Here is a 21,947-nt window from a genome sequence, read left to right on the forward strand (position 1 = left end):
TTTGGAGAGTCCGCTCGATCTCTTCTGGTAATCAATCTTAAGAATGGCGCAGGTTTTGTACGTAGTCCTGCATGTTTTTTCCTTATTGAAGTCAAGGTTGTCTGTTCTGAGTTTTCAACTTCCCACTGCTCATTCAGGGGAATATAAAGTTGTTGTGGTTGGTGTTATTTCCATCTTGGCTTGGATACTTATCAATACTGAGGGACTGCAGGTGGAGCAGCAGGTTATGTTACAGGGTCAGCAAAACTTTCTCTGTCTCCATCTGCTGGAAGGGAGGCAAAACCCAGGAGTCTGGGCTGATCTGTGGTGGTACAGGAAGGAAAATTAGCAGGGAAGGACCAATTTTCCTTTGGCAGAGCTGTATGTAGGGGAGGTCTCAGTACTGGAATAGCAGGGTGTGGGGTGCTGATACTTCTTTCTTCTAATTATATGAAGAAAACTATGTGCTTTCTTCCTTTGCTTAAATTACAGCAATAAAAGAAAATAAATGGCAATTTTTACTACAAAAAACTTTATTTAAATAACTGTAAAGCAGCAACAACACAACATGAAAAGTCACACAAACAGCTATTGTACCAGGGAGGGACCTCATGAGTTAATCTAGAGAACAATTTCAAAAGCCATTTATCTGAGTAGGAACCCATGTACTCAGATTAAAGGGCTGTCTGAACATTGCTCACTCTTATCTCAGCTAAAAGTAGCTACGGGCTACCACAGCTTATGTTCATTTAGCCGGGTTAGGAGGGGGCACTCCCAAGGGCCTGTTTTAGGTAGAATTAGAGAATAGTGCACATATATAGCACTGTCGAATGCAGGTTTGCTATTTCTCCACCAAATTTATCCTCCACAAAAAGCAGGTGCAAAGTCCACAAACCCAGCTGCACTTGTGGGTAATTTTCAAAGGGAAAGTACACAGAGACTTTGTAGCTAGGTGGGCTGTTTTTAAAATTGGCCTCCTAGGGTTGGAAGGGGGCCTCAAGAGGTCATCTACAGTCATAGGAAGATGAGGCTGGAAGGGACCTCGGGGTCTTCTAGAGTCAGAGAAAGATGGGGCTGGAAGGGACCTCGAGGTCATCTAGAGTCAGAGAAAGATGGGGCTGGAAGGGACCTCGAGGTCATCTAGAGTCAGAGAAAGATGGGGCTGGAAGGGACCTCGAGGTCATCTAGAGTCAGAGAAAGATGATGTTGGAAGGATCCTCAGGAGGTCACCGAGTCAGAGAAGGATGAGGCTGAGAGGGACCTTGGGAGGTCACCTAGAGTCAGAGAAAGATGGGGCTGGGAGGGATCTTGGGAGGTCATCTAGAGTCAGAGAAAGATGGGGCTGGGAGGGACCTGGGGAGGTCATCTAGAGTCAGAGAAAGATGGGGCTGGGAGGGATCTCGGGAGGTCATCTAGAGTCAGAGAAAGATGGGGCTGGGAGGGATCTCGGGAGGTCATCTAGAGTCAGAGAAAGATGGGCTGGGAGGGACCTCGGGGTCATCTAGAGTCAGAGAAAGATGGGGCTGGGAGGGATCTCGGGAGGTCATCTAGAGTCACAGAAAGATGGGGCTGGGAGGGATCTCGGGAGGTCATCTAGAGTCAGAGAAAGATGGGCTGGGAGGGACCTCGGGGTCATCTAGAGTCAGAGCAAGATGGGACTGGGAGGGATCTCAGGAGGTCATCTAGAGTTAGAGAAAGATGGGGCTGGGAGGGACCTGGGGAGGTCATCTACAGTCAGAGAAAGATGGGGCTGGGAGGGATCTCGGGAGGTCATCTAGAGTCAGAGAAAGATGGGGCTGGAAGGGACCTCGGGAGATCATCTAGAGAGTAAGAGAAAGATGATGTTGGAAGGATCCTCAGGAGGTCATCGAGTCAGAGAAGGATGAGGCTGAGAGGGACCTTGGGAGGTCATCTAGAGTCAGAGAAAGATGAAGCTGGAGGGTGACCTCAGATCGTCATCTCGGATCTTTTTTTTTTTTCATTTATGGATTTTGTGGAAACCACATGGAAATTTGGGGGTCTGTATTTAAGAATCTGTGTAAAATGTCTCCTTTTCATTGTGCACATTCCCTCTATGGAATTTCTCCCTTTCAGAAGTTGCAGGACATTGAATTCTTGCAGCAGAAGACGCAGCTCCTCTCTATAAGCCTCCCCCAGTCCTGCTATTTTGCTTTTTTTCTCTAATGGGAGTTTGGCAAAGATTTCAGTGCTCCCTATAAATCCAGGGACCAGCTCTGATCTCATGCCTGTCATAGATAAATCAGAACTAGGAGTGTTTTAATTTAGACAGGGTGAGACTGCGCGTCCACCTGTGGAATGGGAAGAGAGAAGCAGGACTGCACTGCAGAAGATTCAGACTGTGGTGATTCTCAGAGTAATCTGAAAATATTCAGCCTGTGATCCCAGCTAACTCCGACTCATCAGGGATGGGCTAAGCCAGGGCATGCTGGGGCTTGTATTTCTTAATCTTCTTGGAGAACTGGAACTCCAACTCCCAGCATGCCATGGGGGTGCCACTAGACCCGGCTCAGCCTGTGGATAGCGATAGGGAGATAATATGGTGACTCTGAATGTTTCTCTCTGCTGGCATCCTTCCATGGCAGGAAGAGTGGTAAGGGCTGCACACATTGCATCCTGGAATCAAAAAGAAAAAAAAATATATATATAATATGAGAAGCAATTTGGGAACAAACCCACAGCCAGAATTGGTCAGGAAACATGGGGCGTAATTTAACATAATCTAATTTTCAGTGCAGGAGGAGAATAGGAAGAAGTTCTGTCTTAACTAATTCATTCCTCCCTATTCTATTATAATCCTGAGAGGGAAGAAGGTCTAAGATGGCTGAGATGCTTTTTCTAACAACAGACATAATAGGGAGACACAGGCAGGGACTGAATATCCACAAGCATGAGCCATAGCTTCTGACATATCCATACCTACTGGGAATGGCATGGTGGGCTTGTGATATCTGCACCTGCTATGTAATCAGAGTTAGGAGTTAAATAATAAACTAACTGTCAGAGGCTCAGGGAGCAGCATAAAGTTATGGGGAGGTTCAGGGAGCAGCTGAAGGTCACAGGGAGGTTCAGGGAGCAGCTGAAGGTCACGGGGAGGCTCAGCGAGCAGCATAAAGTTATGGGGAGGTTCAGGGAGCAGCTGAAGGTCACGGGGAGGCTCAGAAAACAGCATAAAGTCACAGAGGCTCAGCGAGCAGCATAAAGTCCCAGAGAGGCTCAGAAAACAGCATAAAGTCACAGAGGCTCAGCGAAAAGCTGAAAGTCACGGGGAGGCTCAGCGAGCAGTTGATGGTCACAGGGAGCTCAGAAAATAGCATAAAGTCACAGAGGCTCAGAAAGTAGCTGAAACTAATGGGGAAGCTCAGTGAGAAGCTGAAAATAACAGGGAGGCTCAGAAAGTAGCTGAAAGTAAAGGGGAAGCTCAGCGAGCAGCTGTAAGTCACAGGGAGGATTAGCGAGCAGATGAAAGTCACAGGGAGGCTCAGCGAGTAGTGGAAAATCACAGGGAGCAGCTGCAAGTCAAGGGGAGGCTCAGCAAGTAGCTGAAGGTCATGGGGAGACTCAGAAAACAGCATAAAGTCACAGGCTCAGCGAGCAGCATAAATTCATGGGGAGGCTCAGGGAGCAGCTGAAGGTCACAGGGAGGCTCAGCAGCTAAAAGTAATGGGGTGGCTTAGCAAGCAGCTGAAAGTCACGGGGAGGCTTAGCGAGCAGACGAAAGTCACAGGAAGGCTCAGAAAGCAGATGAAAGTCACAGGGAGGCTCAGCGAGAAGCTGAAGGGCACAGAGAGGCTCAGCAAGTAGCGGAAAATCACAGGGAGGCTCAGAAAGCAGCTGCAAGTCAAGGGGGAGGCTCAGCAAGCAGCTGAACATCATGGGGAGGCTCAGCAAACTGAGGAAGGTAACAGAGAAGCTCAGTGAAGGACTGAAGGTCACAGGAAGGCTCATCGAGCTGATGGATGTCATGAAGAGGCTCAACAAGCAGCTGAAAATCAAGCAGCAAGCAACTGAAGGTCATGGGGAGGTTCCGTGAGCTGATGAAGGTCACAGAGAAGCTCGGTGAGGGGCAGTGGGGAGTGAGTGGTAAGCACACAGGGAATGGATCACCTGTTTCTCTGGAACTATTTTTTCTTGATGGATCCTTTAGACTTCTCCTGATCAGCAGATTTCTGCTTCTTCACTTTCTCTTCCTTCTTTCCTTTGGCTGCATGCAGATTCTCATACACTTCTTCCTTCTGCCTACAACCCCGAGGAAGGAGACAGGGTGTGAGGCTGCTGCAGGGGATGGGGATGGGGGGAGGGGAGAAGACTGGGGAATGTTACTGCTGGAGGGTGGGTGAGGGGGAGAGGACTGGGGTATTTCACTACTGGAGGATGGGGTGTGGGAGAGAGGAGAGGATGGGTCTCTCTCTGCTAGAAGATGGGTGAGGGGGAGAGGAGTGGGGTCTCTCACTGCTGGAGGATGGGGGGTGGGAGAGAGGAGTGGGGTCTCACTGCTGGAGGATAGGTGAGGGGGAGAGGAGTGGGGTCTCTCTCTGCTGGAGGATGGGGTATGGGAGAGGAGTGGGGTCTATCTTTGCTGGAGGATGGGTGAGGGGGAGAGGAGTGGGGTCTCTCTCTGCTGGAGGATGGGTGAGGGGGAGAGGAGGGGTCTCTCTCTGCTGGAGGATGGGTGAGGGGGAGAGGAGTGGGGTCTCTCTCTGCTGGAGGATGAGTGAGGGGGAGAGGAGTGGGGTCTCTCTCTGCTGGAGGATGGGTGAGGGGGAGAGGAGTGGGGTCTCTCTCTGCTGGAGGATGGGTGAGGGGGAGAGGAGTGGGGTCTCTCTCTGCTGGAGGATGGGTGAGGGGGAGAGGATGGGTCTCTCTCTGCTGGAGGATGGGTGAGGGGGAGAGGATGGGTCTCTCTCTGCTGGAGGATGGGTGAGGGGGAAAGGAGTGGGGTCTCTCTCTGCTGGAGGATGGGGTGTGGGAGAGGAGTGGGGTCTCTCTCTGCTGGAGGATGGGTGAGGGGGAGAGGAGTGGGGTCTCTCTGCTGGAAGATGGGTGAGGGGGAGAGGAGTGGGGTCTCTGCTGGAGGATGGGTGAGGGGGAGAGGAGTGGGGTCTCTCTCTGCTGGAGGATGGGGTGTGGGAGAGGAGTGGGGTTTCACTGCTGGAGGATGGGTGAGGGGGAGAGGAGTGGGGTCTCACTGCTGGAGGGGGGGTGAGGGGGAAAGGAGTGGGGTCTCACTGCTGGAGGATGAGTGAGGGGAAGAGGACTGGGGTCTCTCTCTGCTGGAGGATGGGTGAGGGGGAGAGGATGGGTCTCTCTCTGCTGGAGGATGGGTGAGGGGGAGAGGAGTGGGGTCTCTCTCTGCTGGAGGATGGGTGAGGGGGAGAGGAGTGGGGTCTCTCTCTGCTGGAGGATGGGTGAGGGGGAGAGGAGGGGTCTCTCTCTGCTGGAGGATGGGTGAGGGGGAGAGGAGGGGTCTCTCTCTGCTGGAGGATGGGTGAGGGGGAGAGGGGAGGGGTCTCTGCTGGAGGATGGGTGAGGGGGAGAGGAGTGGGATCTCTGCTGGAGGATGGGGGAGAGGAGTGGGATCTCTGCTGGAGGATGGGGGAGAGGAGTGGGGTCTCTCTCTGCTGGAGGATGGGTGAGGGGGAGAGGAGTGGGGGTCTCTGCTGGAGGATGGTTGAGGGGGAGAGGAGTGGGGTCTCTCTCTGCTGGAGGATGGGTGAGGGGGAGAGGAGTGGGGTCTCACTGCTGGAGGGTGGGTGAGGGGGAAAGGAGTGGGGTCTCACTGCTGGAGGATGAGTGAGGGGAAGAGGACTGGGGTCTCTCTCTGCTGGAGGATGGGTGAGGGGGAGAGGATGGGTCTCTCTCTGCTGGAGGATGGGTGAGGGGGAGAGGAGTGGGGTCTCTCTCTGCTGGAGGATGGGTGAGGGGGAGAGGAGTGGGGTCTCTCTCTGCTGGAGGATGGGTGAGGGGGAGAGGAGGGGTCTCTCTCTGCTGGAGGATGGGTGAGGGGGAGAGGAGTGGGGTCTCTCTCTGCTGGAGGATGGGTGAGGGGGAGAGGAGGGGTCTCTCTCTGCTGGAGGATGGGTGAGGGGGAGAGGAGGGGTCTCTCTCTGCTGGAGGATGGGTGAGGGGGAGAGGGGAGGGGTCTCTCTCTGCTGGAGGATGGGTGAGGGGGAGAGGAGTGGGATCTCTGCTGGAGGATGGGGGAGAGGAGTGGGATCTCTGCTGGAGGATGGGGGAGAGGAGTGGGGTCTCTCTCTGCTGGAGGATGGGTGAGGGGGAGAGGAGTGGGGGTCTCTGCTGGAGGATGGTTGAGGGGGAGAGGAGTGGGGTCTCTCTCTGCTGGAGGATGGTTGAGGGGGATAGGAGTGGGGTCTCTCTCTGCTGGAGGATGGGTGAGGGGGAGAGGAGTGGGGTCTCTCTCTGCTGGAGGATGGGTGAGGGGGGGAGGAGGGGGGGGTCTCTGCTGGAGGGTGGGTGAGGGGGAGAAGAGTGGGGTCTCTCTCTGCTGGAGGATGGGTGAGGGGGAGAGGAGTGGGGTCTCTGCTGGAGGATGGGTGAGGGGGAAAGGAGTGGGGTCTCTCTCTGCTGGAGGATGGGTGAGGGGGAGAGGATTGGGGTCTCTCTCTGCTGGAGGGTGGGTGAGGGGGAGAGGAGTGGGGTCTCTCTCTGCTGGAGGATGGGTGAGGGGGAGAGGAGTGGGGTCTCACTGCTGGAGGATGGGTGAGGGGGAGAGGAGTGGGGTTTCTCTCTGCTGGAGGATGGGTGAGGGGGAGAGGAGTGAGGTCTCTCTCTGCTGGAGGGTGGGTGAGGGGGAGAGGAGTGGGGTCTCTCTCTGCTGGAGGATGGGTGAGGGGGAGTGGAGTGGGGTCTCTCTCTGCTGGAGGATGGGTGAGGGGGAGAGGAGTGGGGTCTCACTGCTGGAGGATGGGTGAGGGGAGAGGAGTGGGGTCTCTCTCTGCTGGAGGGTGGGTGAGGGGGAGAGGAGTGGGGTCTCTCTCTGCTGGAGGATGGGTGAGGGGGAGAGGAGTGGGGTCTCTCTCTGCTGGAGGATGGGTGAGGGGGAGAGGAGTGGGGTCTCTCTGCTGGAGGATGGGTGAGGGGGAGAGGAGTGGGGTCTCACTGCTGGAGGATGGGTGAGGGGGAGAGGAGTGGGTTCTCTCTCTGCTGGAGGGTGGGTGAGGGGAGAGGAGTGGTCGATGCTTACTTTGATGGTTTGCGTGTGATTATTGCGTGTGTGTTTTTCTTGGATGGAAATCCCAGGTTTCCGTACTCTGACTCTGCGCTCTTTCCTGCCTATGGATGAAAATCAGAGCTCATCAGGGGCAAGTCCTGTCCGTGGGCACTAAAGGAGCTGCTTTCCTGTCCTGGGGTCCTCCCGCTCCCCCCATCCCACCTGCATGACCTCCAGCTTCTTTTTGGTGGCCTCGATGTACTGGGAGATTGCCATATAGATGAATTTGTACTGCGCTTCTGTCTGCACCATGCCAGAGCGCTGGGATCGCACCATCAGAATCATCTTCTGAATGTCAATGTCACTGTCAACCCCTGGGGAAGAGAGAGAAGGAGCGCGCGTGAACGTGAGAGAGAAGCACCAAGGAACCGGACTCTGCACAAAACCCAAAATGCAATTTCATCTTTAAACTTTTTACTGAAGTGCAAATAAAATGGATCAGCATCTTGTATACGTTTATCTCCCATGCATACCATCAAGAGAAGACGATAGAAACAGGTTATTTTTAAATCTGCTGCCCCTCCATAACTCGTAGTCTTATCAATCACAACATAGGAAGCACCAGCTCCTTCCCTTCCCCTCCGAGGTTGCAGGAAAAAGCATCCCAAGTGAGGATCGAGACGTAAATATTTTGGAATGTAAGGGCAGAATAAAAGACATCCAAAATATATATATTTATTTATTTGTGGTTTTTATATACCGGACTTCGTAGGGTAACATCAGTTCGGTTTACATTATAACTTCAAAATCAGCAAAACAGAGGCTTTACATAGAACTTATGGGAAAACAGGGAATAAAATAAAATTAAATAAACTATATAATGAACGAGACTTAAATAGAGGTTGTTGGATAACTGAGATGGAATTGAGAGAAATGATTGGGGGATGGAGTGGGGGGAAAGAAAGAAATGGTTAGAGGGGATGGGTTTCATTTATATATGAAATATAAATGAAACAGACGGGGGATAATTTTCAAAAGAATTTGCCTGCTCTAAACTGGGGTTTTACTTGTTCAAGGGCACTTAACACGGGTAAATGGGCTTTTGGAAGTTGCTACGATTATTCTATTTCATTTACATTGAAAATTACCTCCTTAGAGTGAAAACACCATCAAGGATAATTTATCAGTTCACTTCAAGCTCTGGGCCATAAGAAATGCTGTGCAGCCCAGGGTCCATCCAATGGCCGGTCCAGTCACAGGCTCCAGATACTAGAGCTGCTCCTTGCTGCTCACTCCCAGGATAAGCTCTGGCTTTGCCCAAGTCTACCTGGCTAATAACCGTTTAGGCCTCTTTGCTCCAGGAACTAGTCCAAATATTTTTTAAACCCAGCTACACTAATAGCTTTCACCACTTCCTCCAGCAATGAATTCTCCTGCTTGATTTCCTCCTGTACTGCGAATACTCCAAAGAGAGAACAGGAAAAACTGCGTCTAATCCTGGGGGAAAGAGGAGAAACAGCAGCGAGAGCAGCAGAGTCTGTGGGATCCTGCCCCCGGGCCAGAACCAGGATCTGAGCAGAGACAATCTGGACCAGCACCAGAACCTGGATCTGAGCAGAGACAATCCAGCCGAGCACCAGAACCAGGATCTGAGCAGAGACAATCCGGACCAGCACCAGAACCTGGATCTGAGCAGAGACAATCCGGACCGGCACCAGAACCCAGGAACTGTCTCTGGGTATTCTTTCCTACACTTTGTAATTTTTTTTCTTTACCACTTTGGCCCATTTCTAAACTGACAGAAAGGCCATTGTACTCATGAGCTGCACCAAATTTGAAAGGGTAAATATGCACACACGTTCAGTTCATAAACTGCTGCAGCCACAGACAGGCAGGCTGCCGGTGTCATAGGGAAATCTATGTCATGTTATTATCTGTATCTGCTGAAAATCTGCCTCCAGGACCCCTGCTTCTCCCAATCAGGCCGATACAGTAAAAATCGCGGGAGAGCGGGCGAGCACCTTCTCTCCCATTGTGCGCACAGGAGAGCGCACAGGCCACTCTCCTGTGTGCGCGATTCAGAAAAAAAATTATTCAAATTAGGGCCTGTGGACAGCGGCTGTCAGTGGGTTTGACAGCCGATGCTCAATTTTGCCAGCGTCGGTTTTCAAGCCCACTGACAGCCACGGGTTCGGAAACCAGACGCCGGCAAAATTGAGCGTCCGGTTTTCAACCCGCGATTTTAAATTTATTTTATTTTATTTTTTTAATTATTTGTAACTTTTGGGACCTCTGACTTAATATTGCCATGATATTAAGTCGGAGGGTGCACAGAAAAGCACATTTTACTTTCTGTATCGCGCGGGAATAACTAATAGGGCCATCAATATGCGGGCACTATTAGTTTCGGGGGGGGGGGGGTTGGACGCACGTTTTCTACATGCCATTACCACTTACTGAACAAGGGGTAAAGCTAGGGCGTCGAAAACGCGCGTCCAAACGCGGGATAACAATGTATCGGCCTGTAAGTACTTTTAAGTGCACTGGAGGAAGGAAAGTGCCACGCTACCTCCACCTGCTGGTAGGGGAGTACAATTCACTTGTCTGGGCTGGTCTGGCAGGAAAGGCAATTTTAGCACAGGTAAATGCCTTTGCAAACTGTGCTCTCTATGGCATTTTATTATTAATTATTATTATTTTTTATTTTGATTGACCACTAATCAGTTCAGTGTCATTAAAGCAGTTTACAACATCAAAAAATAACAGAAGACAATCCCAATTAGAATGAAGATAAAACTAAGTACCAAAAGCCAACATTTTAAAAGATTCACTTATATATAGAGCCACACTCCCATATATATAGACAACTTAAAACTATACATCTCTGAAAATGTTTATGGATTAAAGAACTGATTTTCTGACCCAGCTGCTTTAACCTCTGGCAATGTTCCAACCCAGCTATCTTCAGACATTTCTTTTAAATCCTTTGCAGAACATAAAAGAAGAATTCACTCTCCCCTCCACTCATGTTAAGAACATAAGAAATGGTCAGACCAAGGGTCCATCAAGCTCAGCATCCTGTGTCCAGCAGTGGCCAATCCAGGCCATAAGAACCTGGCAAGTACCCAAACACTAAGAAGATCCCATGCCACTGATGCAATTAATAGCAGTGGCTATTCCCTAAGCAAACTTGATTAATAGCTGTTAATGGATTTCTCCTCCAAGAACTTATCCAAACCTTTTTTAAACACAGCTACACTAACTGCACTAACCACCTCCTCTGGCAACAAATTCCAGAGCTTTATTGTGCGTTGAGTGAAAAAGAACTTTCTCCGATTAGTCTTAAATGTGCTACTTGCTAACTTCATGGAATGCCCCCTAGTCTTTCTATTATCTGAAAGAGTAAATAAACAATTCACATTTACCCGTTCTAGACCTCTCATGATTTTAAACACCTCTATCATATCCCCCCTCAGTCGTCTCTTCTCGAAGCTGAAAAGTCCTAACCTCTTTAGTCTTTCCTCATAGGGAAGCTGTTCCATCCCCTTTATCATTTTGGTTGCCCTTCTCTGTACCTTCTCCATCACAATTATATCTTTTTTGAGATGCAGCGACCAGAATTGTACACAGTATTCAAGGTGGGGTCTCACCATGGAGTGATACAGAGGCATTATGACATTTTCTGTTTTATTCATCATTCCCTTCCTAATAATTCCTAACATTCTGTTTGCTTTTCTGACTGCCGCAGCACACTGAGCTGACGATTTCAAAGTATTAGCCACTATGATGCCTAGATCCTTTTCCTGGGTGGTAGCTCCTAATTTGGATCCTAAGATCATGTAACTATCGCTCAGTTCTACAAGCAAACATTTTCTCAAAAATCGACTATTGCAATTCCCTTCTACTCGGACTCCCAGCTAACACCATAAAACCCCTACAAATGCTCCAAAACGCCACAGCCAGAATTCTAACTAAAACCAACAAAAGAGACCATATCACCCCCATTTTGAGAAACCTACACTGGCTCCCAATCAAGTATAGAATCACCTACAAAATCCTTACTATCATTCACAAATCAATCCACAAACTCATCCCACTGGAGCTCAATATCCCTTTTCGACTACATATTCCCGATAGACCGGTGAGAACAGCTTACAGGAATACCCTCCTAGCCCCATCTATCAAATCCTCTTTAAACAAACGATCTTTATCCAAAGCGGGCCCCGAGAAATGGAACTCATTACCCCCCGAACTCCGACAGGAACAATGCCCGATCACCTTCAAAAAGAGACTCAAAACTTGGCTGTTCGAGCAAGCTTTTAATCTACACCAATAATCTCCCACTAATCACGCCCTTTCCATCTTAAAATGGCTCCCTTAGACAATAACCATATTGTAATCCCAGATATCATTCTTACATGCAGCCTTCTAAAACCGCAGTTCTTCCAGATTGAACTATGTTTAGCTATTGTCTTGCTTGTTACTTGTTTAACTATTTGTCTTGCTTGTTACTTGTTTAGCTATTTGTCTTGCTTGTTTCTTGTTTAACTATTTGTCTTGCTTGTTACTTGTTTAGCTATTTTTGAGCTTGTTACACATAAATATCATACTATTTTGTTCATGGTAATACCTATCACTTGCTGATCCTAGTTAATTTTCCTTGTTCTATGTAACCGCATTCTTACATGCCTGTTAATGTTAAAATGTAAACCGAATTTGATTTGTAGCTTTGCTACAAGAATTTCGGTATATAAAAATGCTAAATAAATAAATAAATAAATAAATAAATAAATAACTACAGCAAGGGTTATTTTTCCCTATATGCATCACTTTGCACTTGTCCACATTAAATTCATCTGCCATTTGGATGCCCAATCTTCCAGTCTTACAAGGTCTTCCTGCAATTTATCACAATCTGCTTGTGATTTAACTACTCTAAATAATTTTGTATCACCTGCAGATTTGATAACCTCACTCGTCGTATTCCTTTCCAGATCATTTATATATAAATATAACAAGTCACTTGAAGAGGGCTCTCTCCCTAAAAACTTGAAAACTGCGATTATTACTCCTATCCCTAAGAAAAAGAATATAGACCCCAAAGATCTGAATAATTATCACCCAATCTCCAACCTCCCTTTACTGGCCAAACTGACTGAGAAAGCTGTGCTGCTTCAACTAAACGAACACCTTGAAAACAACAACATACTCCACCCCGCACAACATGGCTTCAGGAAGAACCGCAGCACTGAAACCCTTCTAATAAACTTAACCAACAAATTAACTAGAAGCTTTGACAACAAACTGAATCACCTATTAATTATGCTTGATCTATCCGCTGCTTTTGATACAGTCGATCACAATATTCTAATTTCAAGCCTTGCCAACATAGGACTATCTGGAAATACCCTTGATTGGTTCACTTCATTTCTAAAAGACAGGTCTTTCAAAGTCACCTTTAACAATTTCTCATCTGATCCCTACCCCCTTGAAACAGGAGTTCCACAAGGATCTGCGCTATCTGCCACCCTATTCAATATTTATCTCCTACCACTATGTCACTTCATCTCCAACCTTGGAATCACTTTCTTTCTATATACCGACGATATCCAACTTCTAATCCCTATAACAACTACCATTGAAGAAGCCATATCCCTCACAGTAAATTACCTCAAATCAATCAAAACTTTTCTGAACCAACTAAAACTTTGTCTAAATATGAACAAAACCGAATGGATATTAATAAAGAGAAACATATCAACTCAATCTTCTCAAATACCCAACATTCAAATTGACAACTCTAACATCCAAATGAAGAATCCTATAAAGGACCTTGGTATCTGGTTAGATAATGAACTGAGCTTTAAAAACTGTATAGCTATAAAAATGAGAGAAGGCTTTCATAAACTACAGATTCTCAAACATCTCAAACCCTTACTGTACCCAAACGACTTTAGAACGATTCTACAAACTCTTATTTTCTCAAGCATTGATTACTGCAACGCAATCTTTTTAGGACTTCCTCAATCCACTTTAAAACCGTTACAATTATTACAGAACGCAGCAGCACGAGTGCTCACGGGCAAAAGGAAGTTTGATCATATCTCTCCAACATTAAAAAACCTTCATTGGCTACCAATCTCACAAAGAATCAAGTACAAGACCTTAACTATTCTACATAGCGAAATTTACAAAGAAAAGAATTCCTCTCTAGATAATGGGGTAGATTTTCAGAACCCTGCTCGCCTAAATCCGCCCAAAACCTGGCGGATTTAGGCGAGCAGGGCCCTGCGCGCCGGGAAGCCTATTTTACATAGGCCTCCCGGCGCGCGCAGAGCCCCGGGACTCGCGTAAGTCCCGGGGTTCTCGGAGGGGGGCGTGTCGGGGGCGGGCCCGGTCGTCGCGGCGTTCCGGGGGCGTGTCGGCAGCGTTTTGGGGGCGGGTACGGGGCGTGGCTACGGCCCGGGGGCGTGGCCGCGCCCTCCGTACCCGCCCCCAGGTCGCGGCCCGGCGCGCAGCAGGCCCGCTGGCGCGCGGGGATTTACGTCTCCCTCCGGGAGGCGTAAATCCCCCGACAAAGGTAAGGGGGGGGTGTAGACAGGGCCGGGCGGGTGGGGTAGGGAGGGGAAGGGAGGGGAAGGCAAAGGAAAGTTCCCTCCAAGGCCGCTCCGATTTCGGAGCGGCCTTGGAGGGAACGGGGGGAGGCAGCGCGGCTCGGCGCGCGCAGGCTATACAAAATCGATAGCCTTGCGCGCGCCGATCCAGGATTTTAGTGGATACGCGCGGCTCCGCGCGTATCTACTAAAATCCAGCGTACTTTTGCTTGAGTCTGATGCGCAAGCAAAAGTAGGCTGATCGCGCTTCTTTTAAAATCTACCCCAATATGATCACAATTCACAAGTCTCCCCGTTCTTCACGATCTTCTGAAAAATTACAACTAATCATCCCCCCTTGTCATCTGCGAAACTATCTACTACTAGAAATAGAGCCTTCTCGATAGCAGGACCCTTAGAATGGAACTCTATTCCAAACTACTTAAGTTCTATCAGAGATTCCAAATCGTTCAAAAAAGAACTAAAAACTTGGTTGTTTAGACAATCATTCACAGACTATTTCAAATAACATTAATCCTCTTCTTGAACCCTAATACTTCTGTATTAAATTTCTTTGAACTTAAGATGTACATTGTATACTGCTAACTTGTTATACTCTACCTCTGTTGAGTTGTTATATTCATATTATTCTGTTCTTACATTATGAGTTAAAAAAACAAACAAACTGTGTTTCTTGTATGAATTGTTACAATGTAAACCAGAGTGAAGGCAATCTGCTATTCTTCGGTATATAAAAGAATTTAAATAAATAAATAAATAAATATATATTGAAAAGCACCGGTCCAAGTACAGATCCCCGAGGCACTCCACTGTTTACCCTTTTCCACTGAGAAAATTGACCATTTAATCCTACTCTCTGTTTCCTGTCTTTTAACCAGTTTGTAATCCACGAAAGGACATCACCACCTATCCCATGACTTTTTAGTTTCCTTAGAAACCTCTCATGAGGGACTTTGTCAAACACCTTCTGAAAATCCAAATACACTATATCTACCGGTTCACCTTTATCCATGTTTATTAACTCCTTCAAAAAAGTGAAGCAGATTTATTAGGCAAGACTTGCCTTGGGTAAATCTGTGTTGACTGTGTTCCATTAAACCATGTCTTTCTATATGTTCTGTGATTTTGATCTTTAAAATACTTTCCACTATTTTTCCTGGCACTGAAGTCAGGCTAACTGGTCTATAGTTTCCCGGATCGCTCCTGGAGCCCTTTTTAAATATCGGTGTTTCATCGGCCACCCTCCAGTCTTCAGGTACAATGGATGATTTTAATGATAGGTTACAAATTTTAACTAATAGATCAGAAATTTCATTTTTTAGTTCCTTCAGTACCCTAGGATGCATACCATCCGGTCCAGGTGATTTGCTACTCTTTAGTTTGTCAATCTGGCCTACTTCATCTTCCAGGTCCACAGTGATTTCATTCAGCTTGTCTGACTCATCACCCTTGAAAACCATCTCTGGAACTGGTATCTCCCAAACATCCTCATTAGTAAACACGGAGGCAAAAAATTCATTTAGTCTTTCTGCAATGGCCTTATCTTCCCTAAGAGCCCCTTTAACCCCTCGTCATCTAACGGTCCAACCGACTCACTCTCAGGTTTCTTGCTTTGGATATATTTTTAAAAGTTTTTATTTTTGAGTTTTTGCCTCTATGGCCAACTTCATTTCAAATTCTCTCTTCGCCTGTCTTATCAATGTTTTATACTTAACTTGACAATGCTTATGTTTTATCCTATTTTCTTCAGATGGATCCTTCTTCCAATTTTTGATGGATGTTTTTTTGGCTAAAATAGCCTCTTTCACTTCACCTTTTAACCATGACGGTAATTGTTTTGCCTTCCTTCCACCTTTCTTAATGCGTGGAATACATATGGACTGTGCCTCTAGGATTGTATTTTTAAACAATGTCCATGCCTGTTGAACACTTTTAACCTCTAGCGCTGCACCTTTCAGTTTTTTTCTAACTATTTTCCTCATTTTATCAAAGTTTCCCTTTTGAAAGTTTAGTGTTATAGCTGCAGATTTACTTATTGTCCCCCTTCCAGTTATTAGTTTAAATTTGATCATGTTATAATCACTATTTCCAAGTGGCCCCACCACCGTTACTTCTCTCACCAAATCCTGCGTTCCACTAAGAATTAAATCTAAAATTGCTCCCTCTCTTGTTGGTTCCTGAACCAATTGCTCCATGAAGCAATCATTTATTACATCCAGGAATATTATGCCTCTAGCATGTCCTGATGTTACATTTACCCAGTCAATATTGGTATTTTTAAATGCCCATCACTGGGGTATACTTTGGAGGTTCTAATCTAGTGATCAAGCATCAGAAATTGAGACCAGTGTCTCTCTCAGCAACACTTAGAGCACTACCTCTGTATGCAGGACATGCCTGAGCCCCCATGAACTAGTTAGGAGGAGAAGCAGGGAATGAGGGCATCCTCATATATGTGACCTGACAGTGCGATCTGATAAGAACGTATCGGATGGAAGATAAGTTTGCTAGGCTGCTTTGAAAGTGTACAGCTTGAGGACCACCAGCCATTTTCCTGAGCGTCACTGCGAAAAATCTTCCTCCTACAGAAGGCCTGTGTAACCTCACCATTTCATTCTTCCCTTTTACTGCATAAAGATAATTACTAGAAAAAATATATAAATATGTGTTACCTTTTGTAGCGATTGTGTCCACTAACATATCAATAACAATGATAGTCCCTGTACGTCCAATTCCCGCACTGTAAGAAGAGAAAGGGCAGAGGTGAGAGAGGCACATTCAGCAGGAGGAAGGCCAGAGTCAGCTGCGACTGAAGTGAGAGAGGTGAGAGAGGCACATTCAGCAGGAGGAAGGCCAGAGGCACCTGCATCTGAAATGGGAGAGGTGAGAGAGGCACATTCAGCAGGAGGAAAGCCAGAGGCAGCTGCGTCTGAAATGAGAGAGGTGAGAGAGGCACATTCAGCAGGAGGAAGGCCAGAGGCAGCTGTGTCTGAAGTGAGAGAGGTGAGAGAGGCACATTCAGCAGGAGGAAGGCCAGAGGCAGCTGCGTCTGAAATGAGAGAGGTGAGAGAGGCACATTCAGCAGGAGGAAGGCCAGAGGCAGCTGCGTCTGAAATGAGAGAGGTGAGAGAGGCACATTCAGCAGGAGGAAGGCCAGAGGCAGCTGTGTCTGAAATGAGAGAGGTGAGAGAGGCACATTCAGCAGGAGGAAGGCCAGAGGCAGCTGCGTCTGAAGTGAGAGAGGTGAGAGAGGCACATTCAGCAGGAGGAAGGCCAGAGGCAGCTGCGTCTGAAATGAGATAGGTGAGAGAGGAACATTCAGCAGGAGGAAAGCCAGAGGCAGCTGCGTCTGAAATGAGAGAGGTGAGAGAGGCACATTCAGCAGGAGGAAGGCCAGAGGCAGCTGTGTCTGAAGTGAGAGAGGTGAGAGAGGCACATTCAGCAGGAGAAAGGCCAGAGGCAGCTGCGTCTGAAGTGAGAGAGGTGAGAGAGGCACATTCAGCAGGAGGAAGGCCAGAGGCAGCTGCGTCTGAAATGAGAGAGGTGAGAGAGGCACATTCAGCAGGAGGAAGGCCAGAGGCAGCTGCGTCTGAAATGAGAGAGGTGAGAGAGGCACATTCAGCAGGAGGAAGGCCAGAGGCAGCTGCGTCTGAAATGAGAGAGGTGAGAGACTGGCACATTCAGCAGGAGGAAGGCCAGAGGCAGCTGCGTCTGAAGTGAGAGAGGTGAGAGAGGCACATTCAGCAGGAGGAAGGCCAGAGGCAGCTGCGTCTGAAGTGAGAGAGGTGAGAGAGGCACATTCAGCAGGAGGAAGGCCAGAGGCAGCTGCGTCTGAAGTGAGAGAGGCACATTCAGCAGGAGGAAGGCCAGAGGCAGCTGCGTCTGAAATGAGAGAGGTGAGAGAGGCACATTCAGCAGGAGGAAGGCCAGAGGCAGCTGCGTCTGAAGTGAGAGAGGTGAGAGAGGCACATTCAGCAGGAGGAATGCCAGAGGCAGCTGCAACTGAAGTGAGAGAGGTGAGAGAGGCACATTCAGCAGGAGGAAGGCCAGAGGCAGCTGCGTCTGAGGTGAGAGAGGCACATTCAGCAGGAGGAAGGCCAGAGGCAGCTGCGTCTGAAGGGAGAGACACACATTCAGCAGGAGGAAGGCCAGAGGCAGCTGCGTCTTAAATGAGAGAGGTGAGAGACGCACATTCAGCAGGAGGAAGGCCAGAGGCAGCTGCGTCTGAAATGAGAGAGGTGAGAGACTGGCACATTCAGCAGGAGGAAGGCCAGAGGCAGCTGCGTCTGAAATGAGAGAGGTGAGAGAGGCACATTCAGCAGGAGGAAGGCCAGAGGCAGCTGCGTCTGAAATGAGAGAGGTGAGAGAGGAACATTCAGCAGGAGGAAGGCCAGAGGCAGCTGCATCTGAAATGAGAGAGGCACATTCAGCAGGAGGAAGGCCAGAGGCAGCTGCGTCTGAAATGAGAGAGGTGAGAGACTGGCACGTTCAGCAGGAGGAAGGCCAGAGGTAGCTGCGTCTGAAATGAGAGAGGTGAGAGAGGCACATTCAGCAGGAGGAAGGCCAGAGGCAGCTGCGTCTGAAATGAGAGAGGTGAGAGACTGGCACATTCAGCAGGAGGAAGGCCAGAGGCAGCTGTGTCTGAAATGAGAGAGGTGAGAGAGGCACATTCAGCAGGAGGAAGGCCAGAGGCAGCTGCGTCTGAAATGAGAGAGATGAGAGACTGGCACATTCAGCAGGTGGAAGGCCAGAGGCAGCTGCGTCTGAAATGAGAGAGGTGAGAGAGGCACATTCAGCAGGAGGAAGGCCAGAGGCAGCTGCGTCTGAAATGAGAGAGGTGAGAGACGCACATTCAGCAGGAGGAAGGCCAGAGGCAGCTGCGTCTGAAATGAGAGAGGTGAGAGAAGCACATTCAGGAGGAGAGACGTAACAGACTGCCACATTTCAGGCAAGAGAGCTGAAAGACATTTGCATTTGGTAGCAGAGAGGTGACAGACAGACAGCCACATTCAAGACAAGAAACATGAGACAGTTCATCTTCCATGGTGCAGGGGTTAAGAGGGGAAAAATACAGGAGCTGGGAGAGCTCGCATCCTGTGATCAGGGTGGAGAGGGAGAATCCCCTGGAGCTGGGCCAGTTCACCTCCTGTGATCAGGGTGGAGAGAGAGAACCCCCTGCAGCTGAGACATTTCACCTCCTGTGATCAGGTTGGAGAGGGAGAATTCCCTGGAGCTGAGACAGTTCACCTCCTGTGATCAGGGTGGAGAGGGAGAATCCCCTTGAGCTGGGACAGTTCACCTCCTGTGATCAGGGTGGAGAGGGAGAATCCCCTGGAGCTGGGACAGTTCACCTCTTGTGATCAGGGTGGAGAGGGAGAATTCCCTGGAGCTGAGACAGTTCACCTCCTGTGATCAGGGTGGAGAGGGAGAATCCCCTGGAGCTGGGACAGTTCACCTCCTGTGATCAGGGTGGAGAGGGAGAATCCCCTGGAGCTGGGACAGTTCACCTCCTGTGATCAGGGTGGAGAGAGAGAACCTCCTGGGGCTGGGAGAGTTCACCTCCTGTGATCAGTGTGGGGAGAGAGAACCTCCTGGAGCTGGGACAGTTCACCTCCTGTGAACAGGGTGGAGAGAGAGAACCCCCTGCAGCTGAGACAGTTCACCTCCTGTGATCAGGGTGGAAGGGGAGAACCCCCTGGAATTGAAAGAGCTCACCTCCCATAGCCCTGCAATCAGTGGTACCTGCAGTGGACTATGATGGGCCCAGCACCTGGAAGCCCCTCCTGTTTCTGATTGATCTGATCAAGGAAACTGAGCACACCTCCGGCGTCACTGGGCACCCCATGATCCGGCCAGGCCAGGTAATGGAAGTGAGCAATCTCCCGCACCTCAGATTCCTAAGTGAGGAAACACATCCAGAGCTGAGAAAGCATACAGCACCCTACGGAGCCCCCCACCACTTTCCATTCCAAAGCTAACATGGGGGCAGTGGAAGAACTCAACCCAACAATATATACATCAAGTACATTCCCAACTCGCACGCATAAGCAGTCAATGCTGCGTCCCGTACTCACATTGTCCAAGGGCCAGATCTGCAGTGTCCGGGTCTTGTACTCCATGGCGTCATGTTCAACAACGTTCTCCACTACATAACAGCCAAATTCTTTAGTACTCCCTTCCTCTGGCCAGTATGGGACACACTTATTCTGTGTAAGAGGAAGGAAATGTAAGTAAGCAAGAAGGAAAGAGGGTTAAAAGTGAAGGACAGAAAAAGCAAAAACAAGAGATATAACATTCTCTAAATTATTAACAGACAATATGCAATCAGATATCACAAATAAGCACGTGAAATACTTTTAGAATCGTTACACAAGATAAAAATAGTGAAAGCAGAGAAAGCGAACTAGAATGCTATTAATGCAGACACTGTTGTACAGATGAGTAGTGATGGCGGGAATGCATGGGCAATGAATGGAGATGTAGGAATGGATGGTGGACCCTTTGATGGATACATGGAAGATAGATGGAGATAGAAATAGAAATGACGGCAGAAGAAGACCAAATGGCCCATCCAGTCTGCCCAGCAAGCTTCACTCATTTTTTCTCTCATACTTATCTGTTTCTCTTAGCTCTTGGTTCTATTTCCCTTCCACCCCCACAATTAATGTAGAGAGCGGTGATGGAGCTGCATCCAAGTGAAATATCTAGCTTGATTAGTTAGAGGTAGTAGGGGTAGTAACCGCCGCAATAAGCAAGCTACACCCATGCTTATTTGTTTTTACCCAGATTATGTTATACAGCCCTTATTGGTTGTTTATCTTCTCCCCTGCCGTTGAAGCAGGGAGCTATGCTGGATATGCGTGAAGTATCAGTTTTTTTCTTCTCCCCTGCCGTTGAAGCAGAGAGCTATGCTGGATATGCATCGAAAGTGAAGTATCAGGCACATTTGGTTTGGGGTAGTAACCGCCGTAACAAGCCAGCTACTCCCCGCTTTGTGAGTGTGAATCCTTTTTTCTTCTCCCCTGCCGTTGAAGTTATGCTGGATATGCGTGAAGTATCAATTTTTTTTTTCCCCTGCCGTTGAAGTAGAGAGCTATGCTGGAAATTCGTGATGTATCAGTCTTTCTCCCATGCCGTTGAAGCAGAGAGCTATGCTGGATATGCGTCGAGAGTGAAGTATCAGGTACATTTGGTTTGGGGTAGTAACCGCCGTAACAAGCCAGCTACTCCCCGCTTTGTGAGTGCGAACCCTTTTTTCTTCTCCCCTGCCGTTGAAGCAGAGAGCTCTGCTGGATGTGTGAAGTAACAGTTTTTCTTCTCCCCTGCCGTTGAAGCAGAGAACTATGCTGGATATGCATTGAAAGTGAAGTATAAGAATGGAGTGATCAAGCTAGTTGAAAGGCATCAGGAATAGAGGAAGGTGGAGGTAGTAATTTGGTTATTTGGTTTGGGGTAGTAACCACCGTAACAAGCCAGCTACTCCCGTCTTTGTGAGTGCAAATCCTTTTTTCCACATTTCCTCTTGCTGTTGAAGCTTAGAGTGATGTTGGAGTCACAGTAACCATGTGTATGTTTATTGAATAAGGGTATTGTCTCCAGGCAGTAGCCATCATTCTGGCGAGTGGATGGTGGATGGTGGACCCTTTGATGGATACATGGAAGATAGATGGAGATGTAGGAATGGATGGTGGACCCTTTGATGGATACATGGAAGATAGATGGAGATGTAGGAATGGATGGTGGACCCTTTGATGGATACATGGAAGATAGATGGAGATGTAGGAATGGATGGTGAACCCTTTGATGGATACATGGAAGATAGATGAAGATGTAGGAATGGATGGTGGACTCTTTGATGGATACATGGAAGATAGATGGAGATGTAGGAATGGATGGTGGGGATAAGGATGGATTTTACTGATGACTGAGAGGTGTTGGATGAATTGATGAAGGGTAATTCAATGGATGGATGAATAGATTGGCTGATGTCAGATGGATTTGTGATGGACAGTTGGATGGATGGACACACATATTGACTGCTGTATGGAGGGATGGATGGTTAGATGGGGTGATGATGGATGGATGGACAGTTGGATAGACAGATGCATGTGTTAATGATGGATGGCTGAATGAGTTGATGAGGGATGAAAGATAGAAGGATTGTT

The 21,947-nt window shown here is 48.3% G+C and overlaps 1 protein-coding gene across 2 annotated transcripts in view; it reads right to left on the reverse strand.

Moving 5' to 3' along the window:
- Positions 1-1,908: 1,908 nt before the first annotated feature.
- The window catches only part of PTPN6 (protein tyrosine phosphatase non-receptor type 6), a 61,064-nt gene continuing 41,025 nt past the window's right edge, over positions 1,909-21,947 (reverse strand). For both annotated transcript variants that reach the window (XM_029580651.1, XM_029580652.1), the window contains exons 11-17: positions 19,857-19,988; positions 19,525-19,679; positions 16,455-16,522; positions 7,391-7,542; positions 7,202-7,290; positions 4,105-4,236; positions 1,909-2,613 (exon numbers count right to left, since the gene is read on the reverse strand). In XM_029580651.1, the coding sequence (XP_029436511.1) occupies positions 4,119-4,236; positions 7,202-7,290; positions 7,391-7,542; positions 16,455-16,522; positions 19,525-19,679; positions 19,857-19,988 (714 nt within the window). In that variant the 3' untranslated portion in view covers positions 1,909-2,613; positions 4,105-4,118. The remainder of the gene's footprint in view (positions 2,614-4,104; positions 4,237-7,201; positions 7,291-7,390; positions 7,543-16,454; positions 16,523-19,524; positions 19,680-19,856; positions 19,989-21,947) is intronic.

The sequence above is a fragment of the Rhinatrema bivittatum genome, chromosome 16 (genome assembly GCF_901001135.1).
Source record: "Rhinatrema bivittatum chromosome 16, aRhiBiv1.1, whole genome shotgun sequence".
NCBI lineage: Eukaryota > Metazoa > Chordata > Amphibia > Gymnophiona > Rhinatrematidae > Rhinatrema > Rhinatrema bivittatum.